The following is a 20,421-nucleotide window of genomic DNA, read 5'->3' as shown; positions in this document are numbered from 1 at the left end:
ACTTGACCGACTAGGAAGTGCGTCCAGTCTTCGGTAGCTGCATAATTAGCGAGGGCGCAGATCTGCGATTTGCAGTGGGACACTAAGAAGTGAATTAACCTTCGAAACGTATATACTCTACATTTTCATTGTAGTAAAATTCCAAAGTAAACTGTGAGCCAAACTGGAGGACCCCGAGATCCTATTTCCACTGGCAGGTGGTTGATTAAGTAAGCGGTCATGTAGTGGACCGTTAGCTAAACCTTCGCTTTTAGAAGGAGGATACCTGGATCATTTAAGGTCCAAGACCCCCCAAGAATTCCGATTAGGCATAGCTAGCGTAGCTAACTAAGAATAATTGGAAGCAAACGATATATACACGGAAGGTAGCTCGGTAATTTTACGTATCCGACCTCGAAGTGCCGGTTGACCGAGATACCACTCGTTGTGGATACAATCGCCGTTTTAGGGGTTTTAGAGGGGCCTCAGACAGGCTGTCGATGCGAAGATACTGCATTCATGCTCCAATCGAAAAGGTATTGTATCATGGGCCTTGGTAAGTCGTCAGGCAATCAAGGTTCACAATTCGCGGCTTTCCATGGGTGGAAAGTTTTCCAACGGATTTCGTGAAACAGCAACAGGCGAATCGGGTTGTGTGAAATGATTCCTGGTAGCGCCGGGACCTTCCGTTGGTTTGTCGGCTCATATCTTAAGTTTTCCCTCTAGCCACGAGAAACTCTAACATTGCGCAAGAGCAGGGTCCGGCAGAACCGTTTGGATAGTGGCAAGGCGGCAGATTCGAGCGGCAAAACAGGATAATGTAATGCGGTGCCAAGATTTGGCGGTCTTCAAACACGCTCTAAAGTAATTTGATGTAGTGAGTAGGTAGTTTTATCTGACAATGTGCATAAGGTGGATCCTGTTACTAGTACATCTCCCGTAGATAACACTGCATTTAAACCACAATATCTGCAGGTTTTATCGACGATTTACTTCAACACTCAATCCAATCTAAATAGAGGAGAAGATGGCTGAGACCGAATGGTCTTCTGAGGCTCATGGTGTCCTACCAAACTCACGACCGTGGACTCCGGGTTCTCGTTCAAACGGTATCTCACGGCAACGTGCTGGTTCGTATGTCAACGCCTGCGATCAGTGTCATCGCCGCAAGCTCGGCTGCTCGCGCGGCAAACCCTCGTGTGAGCGATGTCGTCAGTCAGGCCGGCAATGTACATACAGCCTCATCAGACCGGCGGGTCGCCCAAGGCGATCAGGATCTGATGGAAGGCGTGACTTCAGGCCTGCTCCCCTGTTCGATACTGTCAAGGTGCATAGACAGTCACTCGGAGACAATGGTCAACGTAAGGCCACCTATGATCATAGCCAAAAGGGTGCGTTGGTCTATCTGTTACTGCGCTATGAATGCTGCCCGTTCACAGTGGTCACTAACTCAATTTTTCAGAATGTGAAGAAATGGAGCCCAAGACTGGTGATCGATCAGATTCTCAAGGTTGGGCTTCTGGCGGTACCAGCCTAACTTCGCCAAACTTTGATCGCTCTGATGGACCTCAAAATGGAATGATTCTTGACCCAGCTCTTTGTTCGAAGTCAATGCCATCTTATGTCACACCGGAAAGCGATCGCACGTCGCAGAGGACCCCAACTCATCAAGAGCGCGTTTCTGCCAATCAGAACCAGAATAAAGGCTGCATCCAACCAGCTGAAATTCACAACACACTGAAAGCGACAGCCACGGCAGATGTCTATGATCATGGTCCCCACAATGGTATTGCTTCCGACCACTTTAGCGGGACCCATTACAAGCACCAGAGCTCACCGCCCCCACTGATGGCACCGCATCTGGGACCCGATATCTTGGACTTTGATTTTGACGCACATGAACCTTCTAGTATGTCGGATTTGGGCTCGCCCAACTCCGCCTCCCCGAGCAGCTACACTGAAGAGAGCTGTCTCTGTTTATCTGACCTCATGCAGTGTCTTAATGCTAAGATAGATATAGCTCAGGCGAAGACAGGTCCTTTTGAGGCCATCAACATGCTCAACGAGGTCTCCGAACGCTTCGTCATGTGTGATGGCAGTCACAGTAGTCTGTGGTACCTGATCCTGTTGGCGCTTTATCAAGACGCCGACGAACGTGGCGTTCCTGGATTGCCCAGCATACCTGATTCACGGACGCAGGTTCCAACGGCCGAAATTGGTGTGAGTAGAACTCATGACGATGGAATGACACATCAAACCGAGGCTTCGGGGCCAGTTGGAGGTCCTCAAGTTCCAAGTTGGTCTCAAAGTTCAGGTAGCCTATTGACATCGCCAAAACGAACTCTAGAGGTAGATCGCGATTCAACGCAGCGGTCAACAGAGAGGAGTATCATGCTGAAGGCTTTCATCATAATATCAACGGTATCAACAACTCTGCCTTTCAAGTTTGGGGCGACAGGTGATGGTGTAGCATGTGATCTGGAGTTGGTGAAGGTCTATGCCGACAAGCTTCGGGAGAAGTTCGAGCGCAGGCTGACAAAAGTGAAAACATAAGTTTTGCGCCTGGTTTAAGACTGAAACTTAGATTCGTTCGATTTAATCATACACGAACTAGAAGCACAGGAATAATTAAGTCATTCAGTGTCTCTTTAAGTATGTCTCGGAAATCCGTTCAGCCCAAGAATTAATTCAGGCGAGCTCATGATCTCCTCCTTTCTCTCTTTGAGCTCGTCTATATCCCAAGTAGCGAACACGAACTTGTTCTTCACGAAAACTGCCTCTTCACTTGCAGCCCATACCAGGAAGTGCGCCGGCAAGTTGACTAATCCATGCATCTCAGTACATTGATCTTGGCAAATACGGTCGGTCGGGAGTAGGGACTTACTATCATCGCCATCGAACTCCACGCCACTCTCTTCAACCATCTTCTTACCGCCAGGCGTGTCCACAATCACGCCAGGATGAATATTCATGACCTTAAGGCTTGGGTTCTCGGCGCCGAAGTACTCCATAATCTTGGTGACGGCCAGCTTACTTGCAGCGTATCCACTGATTGGAAACCCTGGGCTCGCAGGGAACAAGACGCCAGCGGTCGAGAGCTGAAGAAAGGTGGCTGATGGGGACGCGTGCTTCGTCACAGCTTGCGCAAGAACTGCGGCGCCCTTGACATTAGTCTCAAAGGCTGACCACCATGTCGATAAGTCGCTGCTGGCCAGCGGCTTCAGTGGTCCAACGACGCCGGCGGAGTTGACAATCACGTCGGCAGGGCCAAGGCGGTCCTTTACACAGGCGACCGCATCGTTCATTCCTTTGGCGTCAGTCACGTCGACAGCGAAAATCATGACGTTGGCTTTTGGGTATTTGGCGGCAATTTCGGCAGCCGTGGAGGAGAGAGCATCCTCTCTTCGACCCGTCAATGCTAGACGCTGAGTCCCTGCATCAAGGAAGGCTAGGGCAGTTGCTTTTCCAATACCAGCGGATCCACCCACAATGAGCACCGTCTTATGGACAGCAGAAAGGTGAGGAAGGGTTGGAGCAATCTGAGCGTAGGTCTTGTTGTGAGTGACCTTGGTGTAGGAGAGAGCCATTGCTGCAAGTATTACTGATCGGATTGTTCTGGGTGATTGGCGAGTTGTATCAGGAGATCTAACCAGCTATTAATAATCTATTGACATGAAGGTGTATGCGCTTTGCATGCAAGTCTGTAGCTGGTAGCCCGTATCGAAAACATGGTCCATTTATATATCTACACAATTGATTCTTGCGTTTGATAGACAATTCTTCTCATGCTAGTATCTAAGCAGTGCGGAATGAGAGGTAAGATTATAAATCAAATTCAGGGTATTATGTAACCTTTAAAGTGTTGTCCAATTCGTTTTACCACTCGCTCCCTATTATACTGTGCCTTCACTAGGCAGCTTTGTCATATGCTGGCACAAGTGCGGAATGAGACCGCACATGTGATTGTCAGCAACCAGAGTGCAGGCTCATAAAGTGGGAGGGGGTCTGTGTAGTGTAGCTTCATTAGCGAATAGCGCAATTGTGATTATTAATTAAAAAGCCAGAAACCCTCTCGAAGATGATGGATAACGATAAGAATTATGTCTAAATACACGCAACCGTTCGCAAACAAAGTCACCCCGGTGAATCCAGGATGATACTTTGATAAACAAGATTACCGACGTATGCTTGTTCATGTCAACATCGATTAAGTGTATTCTTCGGAGTGGCAATACTTTTGAGGCCTCGATAAATAACTGTAGAGATTTCCAAGAATACTAAGCACCGTTGTAGACATGCCACCCATGGTACGGGAAGACGAACACCTTTCACTGCGCCCTGTTCTGTATTCTGGAGATAAACGGCGAAGACATTCTACGACGGGAGACAAGGAACAAAACAGCACTTTTGAATCCTTGGTTAAATTGGCCGAGTCTTCTCATGTAGCCTGGGCAGTCTTTATTGCTAACCGCTGCAAAGCTCGTTTCTGGACCACCTACGCCGAGAAAATCGAGTGTGGTTGCATCCACCACTCGAGGCGGTCAAGGTTTCATGAAATAAAGGGTAAACTGAGTTGAATTTGAATAAAGAAATCCACGCTAGATTAGGACTAGCGGCAGCGAGCAGAAATAGCCAGGTGTTGTTCTCGTCTACGAGACGTGAATCGGAGGTTTACTCGGAATTTCCATAAACTTCCGATCGTGCAGTGAGTTGTTTGAACAAGTCATCCCAACAATGTGGCAGCAATAATCAAGTGATCCAAAATTTGTATTCATCCATGGGCCCGAAACTCCTAAGAACATTGTCAAATCAGCCCTAGCAACATTTCATTCTTACCATGGACTCCGAACGTACCAGCAAAGACCTAGACAGCAGCGAGTCTCATTTGTTGCTGACCGGCGAGGCCATGTCACCCGTCATTAGGTCTAAATATTCAAGGTTTTGGCGCATTGCAAGAGTAGTGGTGTGGACACTGTTTGCCGTTTCGCAAGCAATCTCAATCACGTTGCTCTTGAGAAAAGACCATAGGGTGTCTGAGGTCGGCAATGGTTCAACTGGAATAGTACCACAATGTAGGTCTTATTCTGCCACAGTCGGGCCTCTAGATCATGACTGATTTAAACGGTATCAAGTCTCACAAGAAATTGTACAATTTAAGCCTGCGCTTGAACAATATACAACTAATTACAGTTCTGAGGACAATGCACGTGAGATTCGTCGTCAGTGGAAAGACCTCCTACCACGTACCTACCACCTCTTCCCCAATTATGATATCGAGGGCAGCCAACTAATAAGTCTTAGGCGGCGGGGGGTTGATTCATGTACCAGATTTCGACCAGTATCCCGGTGTCTTAGGTAAACCTATACGTCAACCAGAGGCTGGTATGCGGCCAGCATATCTGCTATCCTGGGGGCATCAGTTGCACTGCCTCGTAAGTTCGATGTTTAAACGATTCTTTACGTGTTATCTAACGGACTCAAGTACACGGTAATGGACGCATATGACCTTGTAGTCCGAGAGGGCCCGACAGGGCGAGAGAATGATCCTGGAGAAGGCCACGATATGGTCCATACCCGTCACTGCTTCGACTATCTACGACAGGCTATATTATGTAATCTCGACGTAACGCTGGAGGGCAGTGCAGATGGTGGGACTGGAACTAATGGATACGGCCAACGGCATGTGTGCCGCAATTATCGAGAAGTGGTGGCTTGGGCAGAGCAGAATTCTGTCTACGATGAAACCTGGATCATTGGCACTGATCGCGGTGGATCGGGTTAAGGTATAAGCCATAGCAATGACAGCATGGTTCAAGTTGAGGGTTTGCATGTAGTCATAGCATAGGTGAACGAGTGCGTCCCGGTGCACATCACGATTGTTGATTAGGAGTGAGACTGTGAGTGTACGCACACTCCACTGTGTGACCATTGGTGGATGGCAAAGCGTGGGGTCAGCAACAGCGTTGTATCATAGGGTTACTCTCATTGAATAAACAGATACGAGTGGCTATCTGCGGTCCTAAATAGTCTACTTGGCGGCATGCAGCTAGACTCTCAAGCGAGGCCTAGACGCTCTGGCTGCCGGGGCATATGTGGAAAAGAAGCAAAGTAAATCATGGACAAGTGGGGAAATATTTATCTGAATCTCAAACTCCCCTGGCCCCCTGTGGCAAGAGACCCCGCATGGTGGTTCAACATCGCACGCATTTGGAGGCAGTTGAGTTCGGTGCCGAAGGACTATAATCATCCTGGTCAAGATCTTCTGGTATAAAATCTTGCGCCGCATAATATTCGCCAGTCTGAGTCTGATCAAGTGCGACTTGCCTCATCACTTCCAGACACACATTCTCAGCGTGCTCGCCTAAACAACTTCCATTGCACTTTAGGCATGATCCTGCGATTCACGGTTTGGCGTAAAGATCTTTTTCAAAATGGGCCAAGATGAGATGGCTGGAATCCAGCTGGCATCTGTCGAATCGCGGGATCGAGCTTCTCATCCCAGATCGCCTGTGTACTCAAGCGAGTCGCCCCCGGAAGAGGCTTCATCTATCCAGAAACAGACACGAACCCGAAGGCTATTCAACGAAAAGCAACTTTTCGCCTTCTCTCTGGTCTACATGGGCACATGGAGCGCCGTTCCCGCGTCAGTTACCAGCAGGTCTGGGATTTGGAGAAACGTGTAGAGCTGACTGAGTAACAGAAACATGTATTACTCGATGTATAATGGCGGGCCTTCAGCCTGGTTCATCAGCTACATTGTGGTCGTGATCGGGGCGCTATTCCAGTGTGCCACGTTTGGCGAGATTGCATCCATACAACCCATCGCTGGTGCACAGTACTTCTGGACATATCACTTCGCGCCGCGTCCCACGAAGCGGTTTCTGACCTGGCTTCAGGGGTGGGTAACGTGGACCGCATACGTTGCCACATTCGCTAGTTCGCTCAACTTCGGCACTGCCATTCTCGAGGGCCTAATTTCGCTGAATTATCCTGGTTACGAGGTAGTCGGCTGGCGAACGACTCTCATCAGTCTCGCTTCCCTGATGGTGATTGCACTAGTCAATCTCTATGCATTTCGGATAGTGCCCTGGTTCGAGCTACTATCAGGCATCGTCAACATATGCATATTCCTAGTCTTTATTATCGTTTTCCTTGTTATGGCCCCTAAAAATAGCGGTGACATCATCACAACCTCTAATGTATCCTCTGGCTGGGACAACTACTATGTTGCCTCACAAGTGGGGGCGCTGTCAAACATATGGCTGTTCACTGGTAAGCCGCCCTTCCTGCTTCCAGAATGCCCCAAAACTCACTACGTTGTCCAGGATTTGAGGCCGTTATCCACATGGGCGAAGAGACGAAGCACGCTAAAAAGATTGTCCCAAGGTCGTTGTTTTGGTCAATTGCTACAAATGCCGGTCTCGGATTTGTGATGCTTATTGTGACCCTGTTTTGCATGCCGCCAGTCGACGTCATTCTGGATGCTGCCAGCCCTATCGTCGCAATCCTTCTCTACGTAACCAAATCAACACAGGCAACGACGGCTTTGGCCACTTTTCAGTGGTTCCTGAGCTTCTCTGCAACCATGGGCAATGCTGCCTCCGTATCACGCCTTACGTGGGCTTGGGGACGTGATGGCGCCTTGCCACGGTATTTCGGACACGTGGACGGGAAGTATCGCATTCCATTCAGGGCAGTGCTACTGACCTGTTTCATCGTTGCGCTACTTACCCTCCTGAATATTGGTAGCGAAACCTACATCGCCCTGGGTGCCATCACGTCACTGTCCTCTATGGCCATGTACCTCAGTTACGCTATGCTTCTCGCCGTAGTCTTGTACGCTCGGCTGACTAGTTCGATCAAATTTGGACCCTGGAACTGGGGGCGGTATGGGACATTCATCAATATCGTTGCACTGGTCTATAGTGTTTACGCCCTCATTTGGCTTCCATTTCCGCAAACGCTGCCTGTGGATGGGGCCAACATGAATTACTCCGGCCCAGTCCTTGGAGCTGTTTTGGTCTTTGCGATCTCGCTGTGGTTCATTCGGATGAACATCTGGCAAGGGCCAAATAGAGCCATAGTTGATCTTGTGCTCCGTACCGGCGATTGAGCCGAGGGCTAATTATGAATTCGAGGTCAGTAGGGATTAACTTGGCTTACGTTCTTCCACCTTGCTCTTAGCTTCTTCAACTGTTTCTGAGTTGGGATTCTATAACATTACGGCACTGTCGTATCATCCGTAGCTAAATATTATGCCAATTCAACTTCTACCACAATAAATTTGGAAGAAGATGCATGCATGAAGTATGGGTGCGAACTTTCTCTACCGCGGATTGGCCCATTCTACAACAGTATTATACCACAATAGTCTGACATGGAGCTGAGAGGCTTTAGGTAGTTCTAGCCCTAGTAGCAATAAGCCCTAGCGCAGCTTGGGAATGGCTTTGGCGAAAACAGAATGAGGGGCTGGGCGAAACAGAGGGGGAAAAAAACTTGCCCCTCTATTTCCCCTTCAACTATTTTCCTTCAAGATGTGCTGTGTAGACCAACGAGGTTAGAGGTGATCACGCACAATTGCGATATGTGAACATCCGATGCTCAGCGCTCAAGGGTGTGCATGCGACTCTTTTGACCGAGCTCAATTGTGACCGAAGACGAAATGGAGCAGGTCTGGGCGAGCATCAGAATACCGCCCAACACCGACAGCGAGAGCCTACGATCAGAACCCTGGACATGAGCGAATCAACACTGAGAATTGCCCAGATTTGATATGCGACAGCGCTGGCACCTCCGAATACCTCATCCAACCGAATCGCACTTGACACGACGCCGCTGGGATGAGGATGCGGAAGCCATAAGTATGACAAGTATTGGAGCAGGGTCGCTGAAATCGACATGCGCGGGGTTCAGTTGGGTGCCTGGGGCGAAGTCCTCAGCGCACAGGGACAGTGCTGGCTGCGCGAAGATTGGTCGCCCCGCACCACACCCTAGCGGGGTCATCTAGATTGTAATAAGCCAAATTTCTCCGCCTTCGGGCATTTGGTCAAATTGTAAGTTAGCCCAGTGGTAGTTGTGGTCTACCCCCAATTCTAACCCTGCTCCCAGGAAACGATACAGAGAAGATTAGCATGGCCCCTGCACTAGTAGGTCTCCCACTGTGATAACTTTCTCCGGTGTCAACACTAACTCTCACTTCAGAGGATGACACGCTTAATCAAAGTCGAGCTGACTAATTTTTTTCTCTTTTTTTGTCCCCCTTTCCTAGAGCGCATATACGAGGCACATCCTGGCTACCTTACTATGGCATTTTATGTGTCTATAGTTCCAGTCCATTGCTGACCTTATTTTCTTTTCCTTAAATTTAATACTGCGATGAGGGATGAAACTCTCAACCGGCGTGTCGCCTCATTTTTGTCACATATAGACAGTGATGACGTTAGGTGGCAAGTGAAATCCATTTCGCGAAATCTGCACTTTGACGATATTAAGGGAGATGCCTTATACCCTTGACCAGGTTTTCTAGCCATCGTTACTACAGGATAATAGGTGGGACAAAATGACCAGCTGGCAGCGGGATGTCATAGTTCATTCTGCATGTGGGATTTAGGCACGCCAGCTGGGGCATGCGCTTTCAGTTACGGCCGGGTTAAGGCGTCAGATGTGGATGCGACGGGATGGGGGCGATAAGTACGCAGCTTGCAAGCTCAGAGACGACGGGGTAGATGCGACGGCGTAAGTTGCTTGTCTGAAAATTATAACAAGGTGAACAGAGTGCCCAACACCAGCTTTAAGCCGTAAGAGTGGTGCGAGTCAGTCATATTCCACTTGTAAGAACAGGCATGCAAGTTTTATTAACAAAAGACTTTGGACTGGTTCTTCCGATTCAACGTGGCATCCTTGTCCAGATGGAGAGCGTTTAAGGAATACTACGTGAAGCTCCTCTGATTGAACATGTCAAATATCATCCTTGCAACACCCAATGTTCTTACTACAGCTACATTTAACTATGATCAGGTTCCGTCCGGCCTGCAGTATCCGCGTGATTCCCGCCATCCCCGATCAACCCTCCATCAAGCTTTCCCTTGAATGAATCGTACATGCTAGGGTCAGGTTTTTTCCACCGGTAGTCGCATGACACATACTTGGTGTTTAGTAGGCTATCATACATCGAATGGTTGGAGTCCCACTGAACCAGAAGGTGTCCGCAGTGATAAGTGTGAGCAAAGCTCGAAGTCCAGTTGTCCGTAGGCCTGTCAAACATGACTGCCCGTTGGTACTTTTGCCATATCAGGACGCAGTGCGTCAGGTGCTGGTTCAGAGTCACGTATGCCCACTCCAAATTGCCCTCCAGCACTTCGCTCTGCGGGATGAGATCCGTGCCTTCTCCATTCCTCGAGTACCCCCAGTCCTTAGAGTCCCACTCAGTGTTCAGATATTCATCGTAGCATTCTGGAGGTGTCCAAGCAAAATTGTGCGATTCGAAGCGACACCCACGCGCGCGAGCCTCCTCCGGCGTGTTACCACAGCTCGTAATTGCAGGCGACTTCCCATACAGATTAGAAAGCAGTATGACAACTATGAGAAAAGAGGACAAACAGCCGGCCACAATGCAGGAGCGCGACCGTATGAAATTCCGGATTGTTTTGGGGGGCGCGTAAGAGTATTCCGATTCGGAGTCGTCAAGGTCAACTGGTCGAAAAGACTCGCGTTCTGGCTTGCCAATCATCATTCAAGTATGTTGGAGTGAATTTGAGGCGATGCTCGGCGCGCAAGTTCTTGTAGGGGAGAATGGGAGCCTGTACTGAGGAAGCGGTGATAGACCGAGACAGCTTTATGGGTCTCGGCGCCCCAGCCATAACCTCCGGTCTTCCATCGGACATTTTCCAAAATTGTATTTCGTATGCTGAGTGCGACGTCACGATTTTCAATCACTTCAAACCTGTCTAGGCGATACAATTCATTGAAAAACACCGCTTTCAGTCCTCTGTGCTTCATTTGCCATGTGGTATGATGTTGCACCGCGATAGCATCGCGGTGTGGCAATTCGCAGTATAATATCCGCTAAACTTCCGGTCTGAATCAAGATTTGAACTCAGTTCAGGTGTCCATCAAACTTTGGCTCTCATTGCTATTGCCCCTTCATCAACGTACGTCGTGTCGTGGCACCAGAAATATTTACTCAGGCTGTATGCGAAGATATGAGGATTGGAATTGCAATCGCATGTAGTTTTCAATTTTGGCGTCTCTGTATGTTGTGCCCGCTACTTTCATTGATATATCAAGTGAAGGTCAAGACTCGTATTTAAACGGACATAATTTCGATCTTGGGTTTTATTTTCTTGAGCAGTTTTTACTTGCCTCGTCACTAAGCAGCGCGTTGACGTGCAATTGCATCAGTTGGCTGCGAAATGTTGGGTAAAACGGCACCGAGACTGGAGTATGATGTAAACAATTCCCACTTTTTCTTGTCATAGTAAGTTCGAACTAGAGGAAGGAGCTTTCCGTTGATCCTTGGTGTGACTTGATTACTATATATTTTGGGAAGCTTGTCATCCATAAGAAATTGATTTTGAGACCTAGAAAAACGTCTTGGTTGTTCCAAATTGCAACGACTTCTAGATTTGATTGCGGAGAAGCGGTTGTTGAATGTGCCATGCAAGATTGAAGGCAGTCCGCAAGTTTACATACTCCTTTGGACCCACATAAGTCAGGAGTAGGCGCGCCGACTTGAATTATGACAAATCACGACTTCGGCAATATGCAGAAAATAATATCGGAGGCACCATGCTGGCGTGCTGTATTGAGGAATAGAAAGATGGGGGCCTGAAGATAACACATCCATTTAGCCCATGTTACTTCCTGCTTCGATGTCCCAAACTTGAACCCCCAGACCTTCAGTAGCACGCTAAGCTTCCTGGGTCAAGTGCATCCTAAACCTCAGGTTTGGCATCGCCGGCCTCGGCCTCGCTAGGCTCAAACTCGCGCTTGAATTGGAAGTACTCGCTTGGCTCAGGCTCTCGCTTCTTAAATTGGAAGTATTCGCTGGGTTCAGGGTCGCGTTTAAACTGAAAGTACTCGCTAGGTTCGGGCACCCGCTTCTTGAACTGGAAGTACTCGCTGGGGTTGGCCTCCCGCTTGAATTGAAAGTACTCGCTAGGCTCAGGCTCCCGCTTCTTGAATTGAAAGTACTCGCTGGGGTTGGCCTCGCGTCTAATGATAGTATTGTCGGACACGGGCAAAGCAGCTATACTCGTTAGTATATATTACTCAAAGTAGGGTCGGGTTTGCGCACCTGCCTCAGAGGCAGAGGCAGCTAGAAGGGCGGCAATGCCTACGAGGTGGTTGAAGTAAACCATGATGTGCGTCGAGTTTTCTGTTTGAGTCAAGGACTGTTGAAGTTTGCGTTGATGAGCCATATTCTAATCCAATCGTTTCTGATGTTGTTCTTATAAGACTAATGTGGTAACCGACGACCTTGTCGGCTATTCCAATGAATCATCCGCTACATGCCAACAAGATACGCAGTTATCGGCGTTTATCTCTATGGAACTTCCGTCGTCCGATAGTATCATTTTACTGTACTTAACTAAGGGCAGAAAGCACACAACTGTGGTCCGAATCATAAAATCTCCGAAAGCTAAGACATGAGAGCGCTCGCTAGTAGCAACATCCTTGATTTTGGCCCTGGCGCAATCCGCCATGCGATGGTTTGAATTGTCCCCATAATGATTCCACGCTTCTCAGTGAAGCATAGATAAGCGTATTCACAGTCATTTTTTGTAGGCTTGACGCGAATCTGGATGTTCTTGCTCTAGAGCGTAACGATCTTTGATGCAATTACATTGTGATGGGCTGTGATAACAGACGTGATATCGAAGACATTTCAACATTCTCAATATAAGACACATATTGTTGCATGTCTTAAACTAACATGCAACATTTCTCAAGTTTCTGCTATATTGGAGCAATCACGGTAACCGTAACAGGTGACAGTTTGCGAATCCAACCCAGAAACTAATGTGTGGCTTAGTCCTCCATGGGCTGTTCATATTTGGTATGATGACGCCCTCACTACAATGTACAGTATGCTCCCAAGACAATGCCCGACTAGAAACCAGGACCTCTTGCTGGGTAGGGCCAAGTTGCAACGAGGCCTCAGTCAGTGTCTTCCACGCATTTAGACAGTGGCCTTTGTGATGCTCCAGGTAGTCGTATGCGTGGGCAAACTCTCCCGAGAGTATGTATGAGAGATCCATAGGTTGTTTCATCTCCTCATCCTGGTATAGCTCATGTATTGGCAACCGAACGAATTGATCTGAGATATCGTCGAACCTGCAGTAGGGTTTTACCCAGTTCAATAGCGACGGGTCGTATTCGCAGCCGAGCTCTTTGGCCTCCGCGGTTGAGTTTCCGCACGACGACTGACTAGCAACCTCTTCTTGTCGTTGCACGAAATTCTGACTGTCCGTTGCTCGAAGGGCCGCTGGAGTGAGTGGCGTGAGTATAACAATGGCGATGAGTACACCTAACAAGAGTGCACTGCCATTCTGAATCCACATTACAGCCTTGGATCGAGCTTTGTAGTGATATCCTGGCTTGAGACTAGGTTGGAATCTTTCTAAGACAGCTTCGTCTTCTTCGCTGTTGACCGATTCGTCAAGGAATTCGGAGGACGTAGGTGAGTATGCGCCACTAATTTTGCTGTATTGGGGTGAACGGCTGCTTGAGGCCATGGTCAGTGAGATTGATGCAGCCCGAACTGTTCAAGTATTTCGTCAGGAGTTTAAATGGTGGTATTGACTCGCTGCCACGCTCGTGATTTCTGATTGAATGTTGAAGGCGTGTTGCGCATCGAGAAACAATGCTCGCACCCTCACTTCAAAATTTGATGCTCCAATTTACACTCCACTCTTAAAGTTTCAAGAACGGCCGAACGTTTTGGGCTCAGCTTGCACCTACATGGCTCGGACGTATAGCAGGAGTGGGTCGTGGACCTGAATCCGGACGGCCAGACCCCTGCCGCATCTCGCAAGTGGTCGGGATTTTCTCGATCATTCTTACTTTCATCAAAATATCATGTACACTCTGCGTTGATTCCTCTAGCTATGCTTGATATACATCCTTGAGGTTGCGAATGTCCATTTGCTTCTAAAAGCATACTTTCGAGGATTGATTCCATCCGATACTTGAGGTCCAGTACAGATTCCAGAATGAGGCGAACTTATCTTGAAACTCTCTCCAATCTTCGACCGAAGAATTCCCATATACTCTACTTTGTCATCGGGTTCCTCGCCGTTCTAATTAGTTGGGGCGCAAAAGTGGAAGTGTTAGATGGTAACAACAAGGGGCTTTCGTTGTCCTCTAATCAAAATCGCTGGTCGGAGGGAGCTGCTTTCGCTTCCAGATATCCATGCGGTACTCAAAAAAGCTCGGCTATGGCGCAAGGCTGTGTATTCGAACTAGCAACGGGGACATGGCAGCTACCTGAATGCACTCACGAGGAGGAGGAAACCAAGTTCCGCGGCCACCGCGAATGGAAATTCTACGTTTACCAGAATGTGGAGTATGGGGAATCACACCCAAGTATCGATGGTGTGCATGATAGCCGAAACATGCGCGAGGTGTCAATGGAGGTGTTACCAGGCCTTGATCCGCGAACGCAGGTATGGACTACCTGGGAGTTTCACCTTTATCGATGTGCATGGCTGTGGAGACGAGATGTGTTGGTCGGCAATGGGAACATTACAGGGCCTATGGGAGGCAGGCAACACTGTATCGACAATGCACTGATGAACGAGAACAAATATACACTCATAGATATAGTTACGGGGTATCGTGTTCGATTTGCAAGCTGTTCAGCACCACCTGACTACGTGGTTTAGGTTCAAATAGAAGCTCTAGGATTTTAGAACATTCAGAAATTCAGTACACATCTTCCGCCACCCACGTGTCTAGGCGGCTTCTCCCCTTGCACACGTATTGCATTTGTTCGAAACAAAGCAAATTCTTTTGAAAACAAGCTGACTATCTCATCATTCCCTTTTCCATAACATTCTAAGTTCCACATTCAGAATCATCCTCATACTAAACTGATGCAAATTTCCCGCTCCTCTTCAAGTCTAACAAGCCTCTATCGGATTATTTACAAGATCATCTAGATTGAGTGGAGTATGTAATCATTCTCAACGGCCGCTTGTACTTATTTAACTACTTCAGCTCCTTGACCTGTTTTATCCCTAGGCTTCATACACAGCGGCTTTTTTAAGCGGCTATCCTCTTTTAGACTTCAAACTCTCATAATTGAAGTCATCTGATAGACTCACAATCTAAACTTCTATGGACTTGGCGGAAAACGTCATATGCTCTTGTGAAATGCACCATCGAGTCTTAGTTATTTCGGTCTGACGTAGGAAGCTTCCCTCGAGTGTAGACAGAGTATCGAAGGAAGGCAAAAAGAGTAGATAAAGTCAGGAAAAGCGTCATTAGACCCAAGTACGCCCAGAAAATATCTGCACTCATTTCGCCTAAGCGATATGCTTTCCTCTCATTTCTTGTGGTTGTCGGATCAACAAGCTCACTCTGTTGTTCTAGATCTAGAATCTTCTCCTGCTGATGGTGAAAGCAAGGCGAACGGCTTAGGATAGATTGCTGTTCTGAAAACATAGTTTCTAAATGTAGATATTGCGTCTCTACTTGATTTTAACAGCAGCAATGGGCCAGAAGCATGCCATCCTATGTGAACAGCTCAGGGAAACTTTTGATTAAAGATCAATTTCCAAGAAACACAATTCCCCACTGGGTCTCGCCTTCCGAAAACCGCGGCACAAAAAGTGGCCAGCAGATTGTCGACTTTAAGCTGACTAAACTGACGCTGGCAGCTAAGTTCAAAACCTCCGAATGAATGTCCGTAACTCTATGCCACTGAAACCGATGGGCTTCTAACCGAACACAGAAGTAGCATTCAAATTATACGATTGCACGTTGCCCTGCCTATCCAAAGTCAGGCTCTTTCATCCACATCCACAACTGTCAGCCCATCTTTACAGCCAGCAGGTCAGAATGGCTCTGCCCAAGTACTCCCGGGTTGAGACTGATGATCTCGATCAAGCAAATGAAAAGTCTTTAGATGGTTTCCAGAACCCAGCTCCTAAGCGACAAGAGATACGAAGCTACCGGGGTATATCAATCTCATACTGGATAGTCGCACAACTAGCCCTTTGGCTGTCGAGCCTGATCCTGTTGATCTTAGCACTTTTATTATACAAAAATGCTCTTGCAAGGACCGGTTCATATGAGGCAGGTTGGAAGGATACAGAACTTCGTGGGTGACTCTCCATTGTCCGTCTTGAAATGCAGTCTAATAGCCTCAGGGGCTTCATTTCCATCAATCCAACTAGAGAAGATAACGGTGCATCAATACGTGAAAGTGCCCAACACGGCAAGTCTTGAGCCGTCTCCGTCGGTATACATTGGAGAACCATCGGTAGAGATTGATACAGCCTGGGAGCTACTCATCGCGCGTCAGTTCCCTGAAGTGCTTTTGACGTAGTAAGAGCTAAGATCTTTACAGTAATGATACTTTTGCTAGATGAGGAGGAGATCGGGTCATACGCAGACCTTACGGTCAAAAATGAAGACGGCTACTATATCAGTGGGTAAGTAGAGACGCAAGACACCCCTCATTTGCATGCCTTTGTTCTGCAACTTAAACTTTTGGCTAGACTACAGGTTCACCATTATTTGCACTGCCTGAACTCATTGAGGAAAGCTTCATACCAGCATGTATACGGCACGCCCTCGAAAAGTCATCTGTCTCACCTTGGTAAGTCTTTTTCCATCATTTTCTGTGTCTCGCTTCACGTTTCATGCTAACGATAATGCTTGAGTAGATCACTGTGTCGATATACTGCGACAAGCCTTGCAGTGCCAGTCAGACCTGACGCCCATGCTATTTTTCTACAATGGTAATAAAGGCGGTGCAATGGAGATTAGGTCGCACACGCATACTTGCCGCCAGTTTCCTTCGGTGCATAAATGGGCAGTAGACAGATCACATTGTAAGGACAACTCCACCTGTGCGGTCAGTGTTGGCAAAAATATAAATACTGTACCTGAGTAGATGAGCAACGCAAATCAGACGGAGTCTTCGAGGTCGGCCACGCCCGCACATACGTTCATGCGAGGCATCTGAATTGGACATCGGATTATCATGTGCATCCAGTAGTATGAGTACATTTCTGGTCTAGAGGATGTTCATAGATATCCAATTGGTCTTCTCTAAGGAGCAGTTGCCCAAATTTACCGGCGTATTTCAAACAGTACTACCAAATGATAGACATACAATGTTATCTGTTCGAAGCCGCCAGCCAGAAGAATATGTAGATTAAGAATCCTATCGAAACAATGGAACAAGAGGCGATAAATGCGATAGCTCCAATTGCTTTACCACCAGGTTTCTTGTCAACTATATTGCTTTCAACGTCTCTTGGGAGGTCACGCATCCACTTGTAGGAGGGCTGTTTCTGCTGAGTCCAAACTGCATCACAAGTCAACCAGGTACTCTTCGTGAACATGTGGGCAATTATTCTCTTACGCTTGTACATTATCTTCACCTGCTGTAACTGTTCAGAACTTGGTTGTAGTGATGTCCGATAACGGTTTGTTGGGTACAATACAGAATTGTTCGATGCGGCTTTGAGGTTGTTTCCACAAACCAACCAAATCTGCATACCTTATGCAGCACCAGTGCTTGTATAACTTGAAAGAAACTGAGGTTGATGCCAATACGAAACTCGCTAACGTAGGTATGGCGGGCAGACATTCGCAACGCATTCCGAGAGATTGCCCGTAAATCTCCGAGACCACCACGACAAATATCCGAGAAGACTACGAGCAGACGGTGGTTGGGTGGATCTGCCATCCAGGCACTTTCGTAGTGGTAATGGGTAAATCTCTTGATCCGTACAGTTAATCTCAAAGCCTATCAGCCAGCAGTCGCTAGCGACACGGCCGCAGCGAGCATTCTGCTCGATTTCAACATGGACAAACTCAGCGCCAAGGCGTCTAGCCTTGGAGATCATTTATCAGCACCTGACGACTCAGATCTACCGGAGCTTAGAAGGGATTTCCACGATGAGCAATATCTTTCGCAATGTTCTCTGAAGTCTCGAGGCCTCCTACTTCTGACATGTCCAAATCTCGGCCTCCAAGTCTGCTGGTTCCTTCTCATGTCCAGTGGCACGGTCAGTCCACTTGAAATTCATACGAACAAGGAGAACATTTTCTCTAACGACATACAGCCTTACTTAGAGTCGCTAGACATATCCAAATCCATCACGTCGTTGGTGTGGCTCACTGGCCCCATCTTTGGTGCCTTTGCCCAACCGATCTTTGGCATCTTGAGCGACGAGTCGCGGCACCCGTGGGGAAAGAGGAAGCCGTTCATCCTCTGTGGTGCGTCGTGTGTCGCCACATGCTTCCTCGCCCTCGCCTGCGCGGAGGACATTACAGATGGGCCGACGAACCCTTCCACAGCGGATAGCGACAGCACGAAGCACTGGTATACTCAAGTTTTTGCCATTGCGTGCGTGGGCGTCATCACTTTCGCGATGCAAGCTTATCAGAGCGGTGTACGCGCTCTGATCGTAGACAATTGCCCTCCCCAACAACAAGCTGCAGCGAGTGCCTGGAGTATGAGATGGAATGTGGCAGGTAACCTTGTTCTGTCCACTGTCGGCTTCTTGGATGCGAAAAGGACCTTCTTCAGACCAGAGGGGAACGCCAAGTTCAAGATCCTGGCCGTGGTGACTACCGCTTGCATTGTGGTCACCGTCGGTCTTGTATCTTACTATGTCGCCGACAGCAGCCAGAATCCGCGGGGTAAAAGTCGACAACCGCTGACGAAACTATGTTGGTCCATGTTATGTCCCGCTGAACTAAGTAAACACTGGAATCAACTCCCTCCAGTGAGTCATCGAGTCTGCACTATCCAGCTTTTCGCTTGGGTGGCTTGGTTTCCCGTCCTATACTACACGTCTACGTAAGTCCACAATCGATATTGGATAAGCGATATCTCAACTGATGGTGGGTGTAGATTCGCCTACGAAACAGGTAGCTGGTGACATTCTCTGATGTGGTGGTCTGTGAACTAACAGAGTGATCATAGTTCTGCCCTATAATTTTGCAAGAGAACTGCATGAAAAGGGGCAACTTGACATTCGCTTGATCGAACATGCAGAGTTGCACCGCTCGTCATCTATGCTCTACTTCGCCTTTGCTACATTTGCCACGAGCCTCCTGCTTCACATGATCGAGCACGCTATGCCAGCTTTCGACCATACGCAGCCCAGAATCTGGTTCTTCTCGCAATGCTCCTTGGGATTCTGTCTGCTTCTCACCTTCTTCGCACGCACTGGCGCCACAGCCACAATCATCATCAGTGTGATGGGTGCCAGTTGGGCAGTCGCCATGTGGATCCCATTTGCACTCATCAGTGCTGAGATCTCACAGCCTTCACCAAGCAAGCTGGGTGGGAAGACAGGCTGGATATTAGGACTACACAACATGGCCATGTCTCTGCCTCAGATCGTCTCGGCGATTTTGTGCGCAGTCATATTAGGGGCACTTAGGTGGCTGAATATAGGAGACGGCATCGCGTGGATATTCCGGCTGGCCAGCATAGCAGTGTTCTACTCAGCCTACTTGATCAACAAGCTGTAATAGAATACCTGCCATACGATTGCATAATATAGCTAGGCATGGGGAAGATCAAGCTGTAGGGCCGGAAAGACTCTACGGTATGTGTATAAATTGTGCACCTGCCTAGGGACGGAGATAGCCTGGACTATGTGTACCTGGAACTAGACGCCCCGTGGTGCGTGTCCCTGGATTAGGTATTGAGGCCGAGGCTAATGATATGTGCACACGCATCCAGGCTCGGGGGTTGACATCACGAAGGTCCCTCATCAGAGGCACGTTCACAACCCCCGATGTGCACGCAGTCCTGGCCGTTCATCGAGTAGGACATCGCCAGTGGCAAAGACCAGAGTCGCCTCTGAAGACCACGATATTGCGTAGCGCTCCCCGAACTGTGGTCACACAACAGTAGCGTGTCAATGGTTCCTCCTTGCTACTCTGGATGAGCAGTACCCGGGCGCGTTCTGGAGGCTCAGTGTCAAGATTTTCCTGGGCTATGTTCGAAGGACTACGGTACTGCGAGCACCCAAATGGCGATTGCTTTGAGCCTCGCCTCTCGCCACCTGCTCCGTACCCTTCATGAAGGCAATCCCTTGGGCCGCGTGGGTGGTCGTCGTGTAGACAGGCTATCGTCAATCGAGCTGCCAATTAGTGTCTGAACAATTAGGAGCACAGCACCACAAGTAGGACGTGGAAGAAGGGTGGATTGGTTCAGTAACGCAGCGTATGCGATTCATTGGCAGC

At 48.3% G+C, this 20,421-nt stretch overlaps 7 protein-coding genes across 7 annotated transcripts; 3 read left to right on the top strand and 4 right to left on the bottom strand.

Moving 5' to 3' along the window:
* Positions 1-1,006: 1,006 nt before the first annotated feature.
* JN550_006270 (uncharacterized protein) lies at positions 1,007-2,532 on the top strand (the record flags this gene model as incomplete). Its single annotated transcript, XM_049317991.1, has 3 exons — positions 1,007-1,370; positions 1,442-1,888; positions 2,000-2,532. The coding sequence occupies 3 exons, from the start codon at positions 1,007-1,009 to the stop codon at positions 2,530-2,532; spliced, it is 1,344 nt and encodes a 447-aa protein (XP_049171830.1).
* Positions 2,533-2,627: 95 nt separating this feature from the next.
* On the bottom strand, positions 2,628-3,566 carry JN550_006269 (uncharacterized protein; the record flags this gene model as incomplete). The annotated part of the gene is made up of 2 exons (XM_049317990.1): positions 2,628-2,800; positions 2,864-3,566. The coding sequence occupies 2 exons, from the start codon at positions 3,564-3,566 to the stop codon at positions 2,628-2,630; spliced, it is 876 nt and encodes a 291-aa protein (XP_049171829.1).
* Positions 3,567-6,410: 2,844 nt separating this feature from the next.
* Positions 6,411-8,092, top strand: JN550_006268 (uncharacterized protein; the record flags this gene model as incomplete). Its single annotated transcript, XM_049317989.1, has 3 exons — positions 6,411-6,622; positions 6,680-7,251; positions 7,305-8,092. The coding sequence occupies 3 exons, from the start codon at positions 6,411-6,413 to the stop codon at positions 8,090-8,092; spliced, it is 1,572 nt and encodes a 523-aa protein (XP_049171828.1).
* A 1,890-nt stretch (positions 8,093-9,982) lies between these two features.
* On the bottom strand, positions 9,983-10,708 carry JN550_006267 (uncharacterized protein; the record flags this gene model as incomplete). Its single annotated transcript, XM_049317986.1, has 1 exon — positions 9,983-10,708. The coding sequence occupies one exon, from the start codon at positions 10,706-10,708 to the stop codon at positions 9,983-9,985; it is 726 nt and encodes a 241-aa protein (XP_049171827.1).
* Positions 10,709-11,912: 1,204 nt separating this feature from the next.
* Positions 11,913-12,338, bottom strand: JN550_006266 (uncharacterized protein; the record flags this gene model as incomplete). The annotated part of the gene is made up of 2 exons (XM_049317985.1): positions 11,913-12,226; positions 12,275-12,338. 2 exons carry the CDS (start codon positions 12,336-12,338, stop codon positions 11,913-11,915), a joined length of 378 nt encoding a protein of 125 aa, XP_049171826.1.
* A 612-nt stretch (positions 12,339-12,950) lies between these two features.
* On the bottom strand, positions 12,951-13,715 carry JN550_006265 (uncharacterized protein; the record flags this gene model as incomplete). The annotated part of the gene is made up of 1 exon (XM_049317984.1): positions 12,951-13,715. The coding sequence occupies one exon, from the start codon at positions 13,713-13,715 to the stop codon at positions 12,951-12,953; it is 765 nt and encodes a 254-aa protein (XP_049171825.1).
* Positions 13,716-16,041: 2,326 nt separating this feature from the next.
* On the top strand, positions 16,042-19,701 carry JN550_006264 (uncharacterized protein; the record flags this gene model as incomplete). The annotated part of the gene is made up of 9 exons (XM_049317983.1): positions 16,042-16,303; positions 16,353-16,502; positions 16,553-16,637; positions 16,704-16,804; positions 16,872-16,946; positions 17,950-18,224; positions 18,282-19,021; positions 19,076-19,092; positions 19,148-19,701. 9 exons carry the CDS (start codon positions 16,042-16,044, stop codon positions 19,699-19,701), a joined length of 2,259 nt encoding a protein of 752 aa, XP_049171824.1.
* Positions 19,702-20,421: the final 720 nt, after the last annotated feature.

Source organism: Neoarthrinium moseri (assembly GCF_022829205.1).
Source record: "Neoarthrinium moseri strain CBS 164.80 chromosome Unknown scaffold21_Wmoseri_CBS_16480, whole genome shotgun sequence".
NCBI classification, from domain to species: domain Eukaryota; kingdom Fungi; phylum Ascomycota; class Sordariomycetes; order Amphisphaeriales; family Apiosporaceae; genus Neoarthrinium; species Neoarthrinium moseri.
This window is presented reverse-complemented; position numbering and strand designations above follow the sequence as displayed.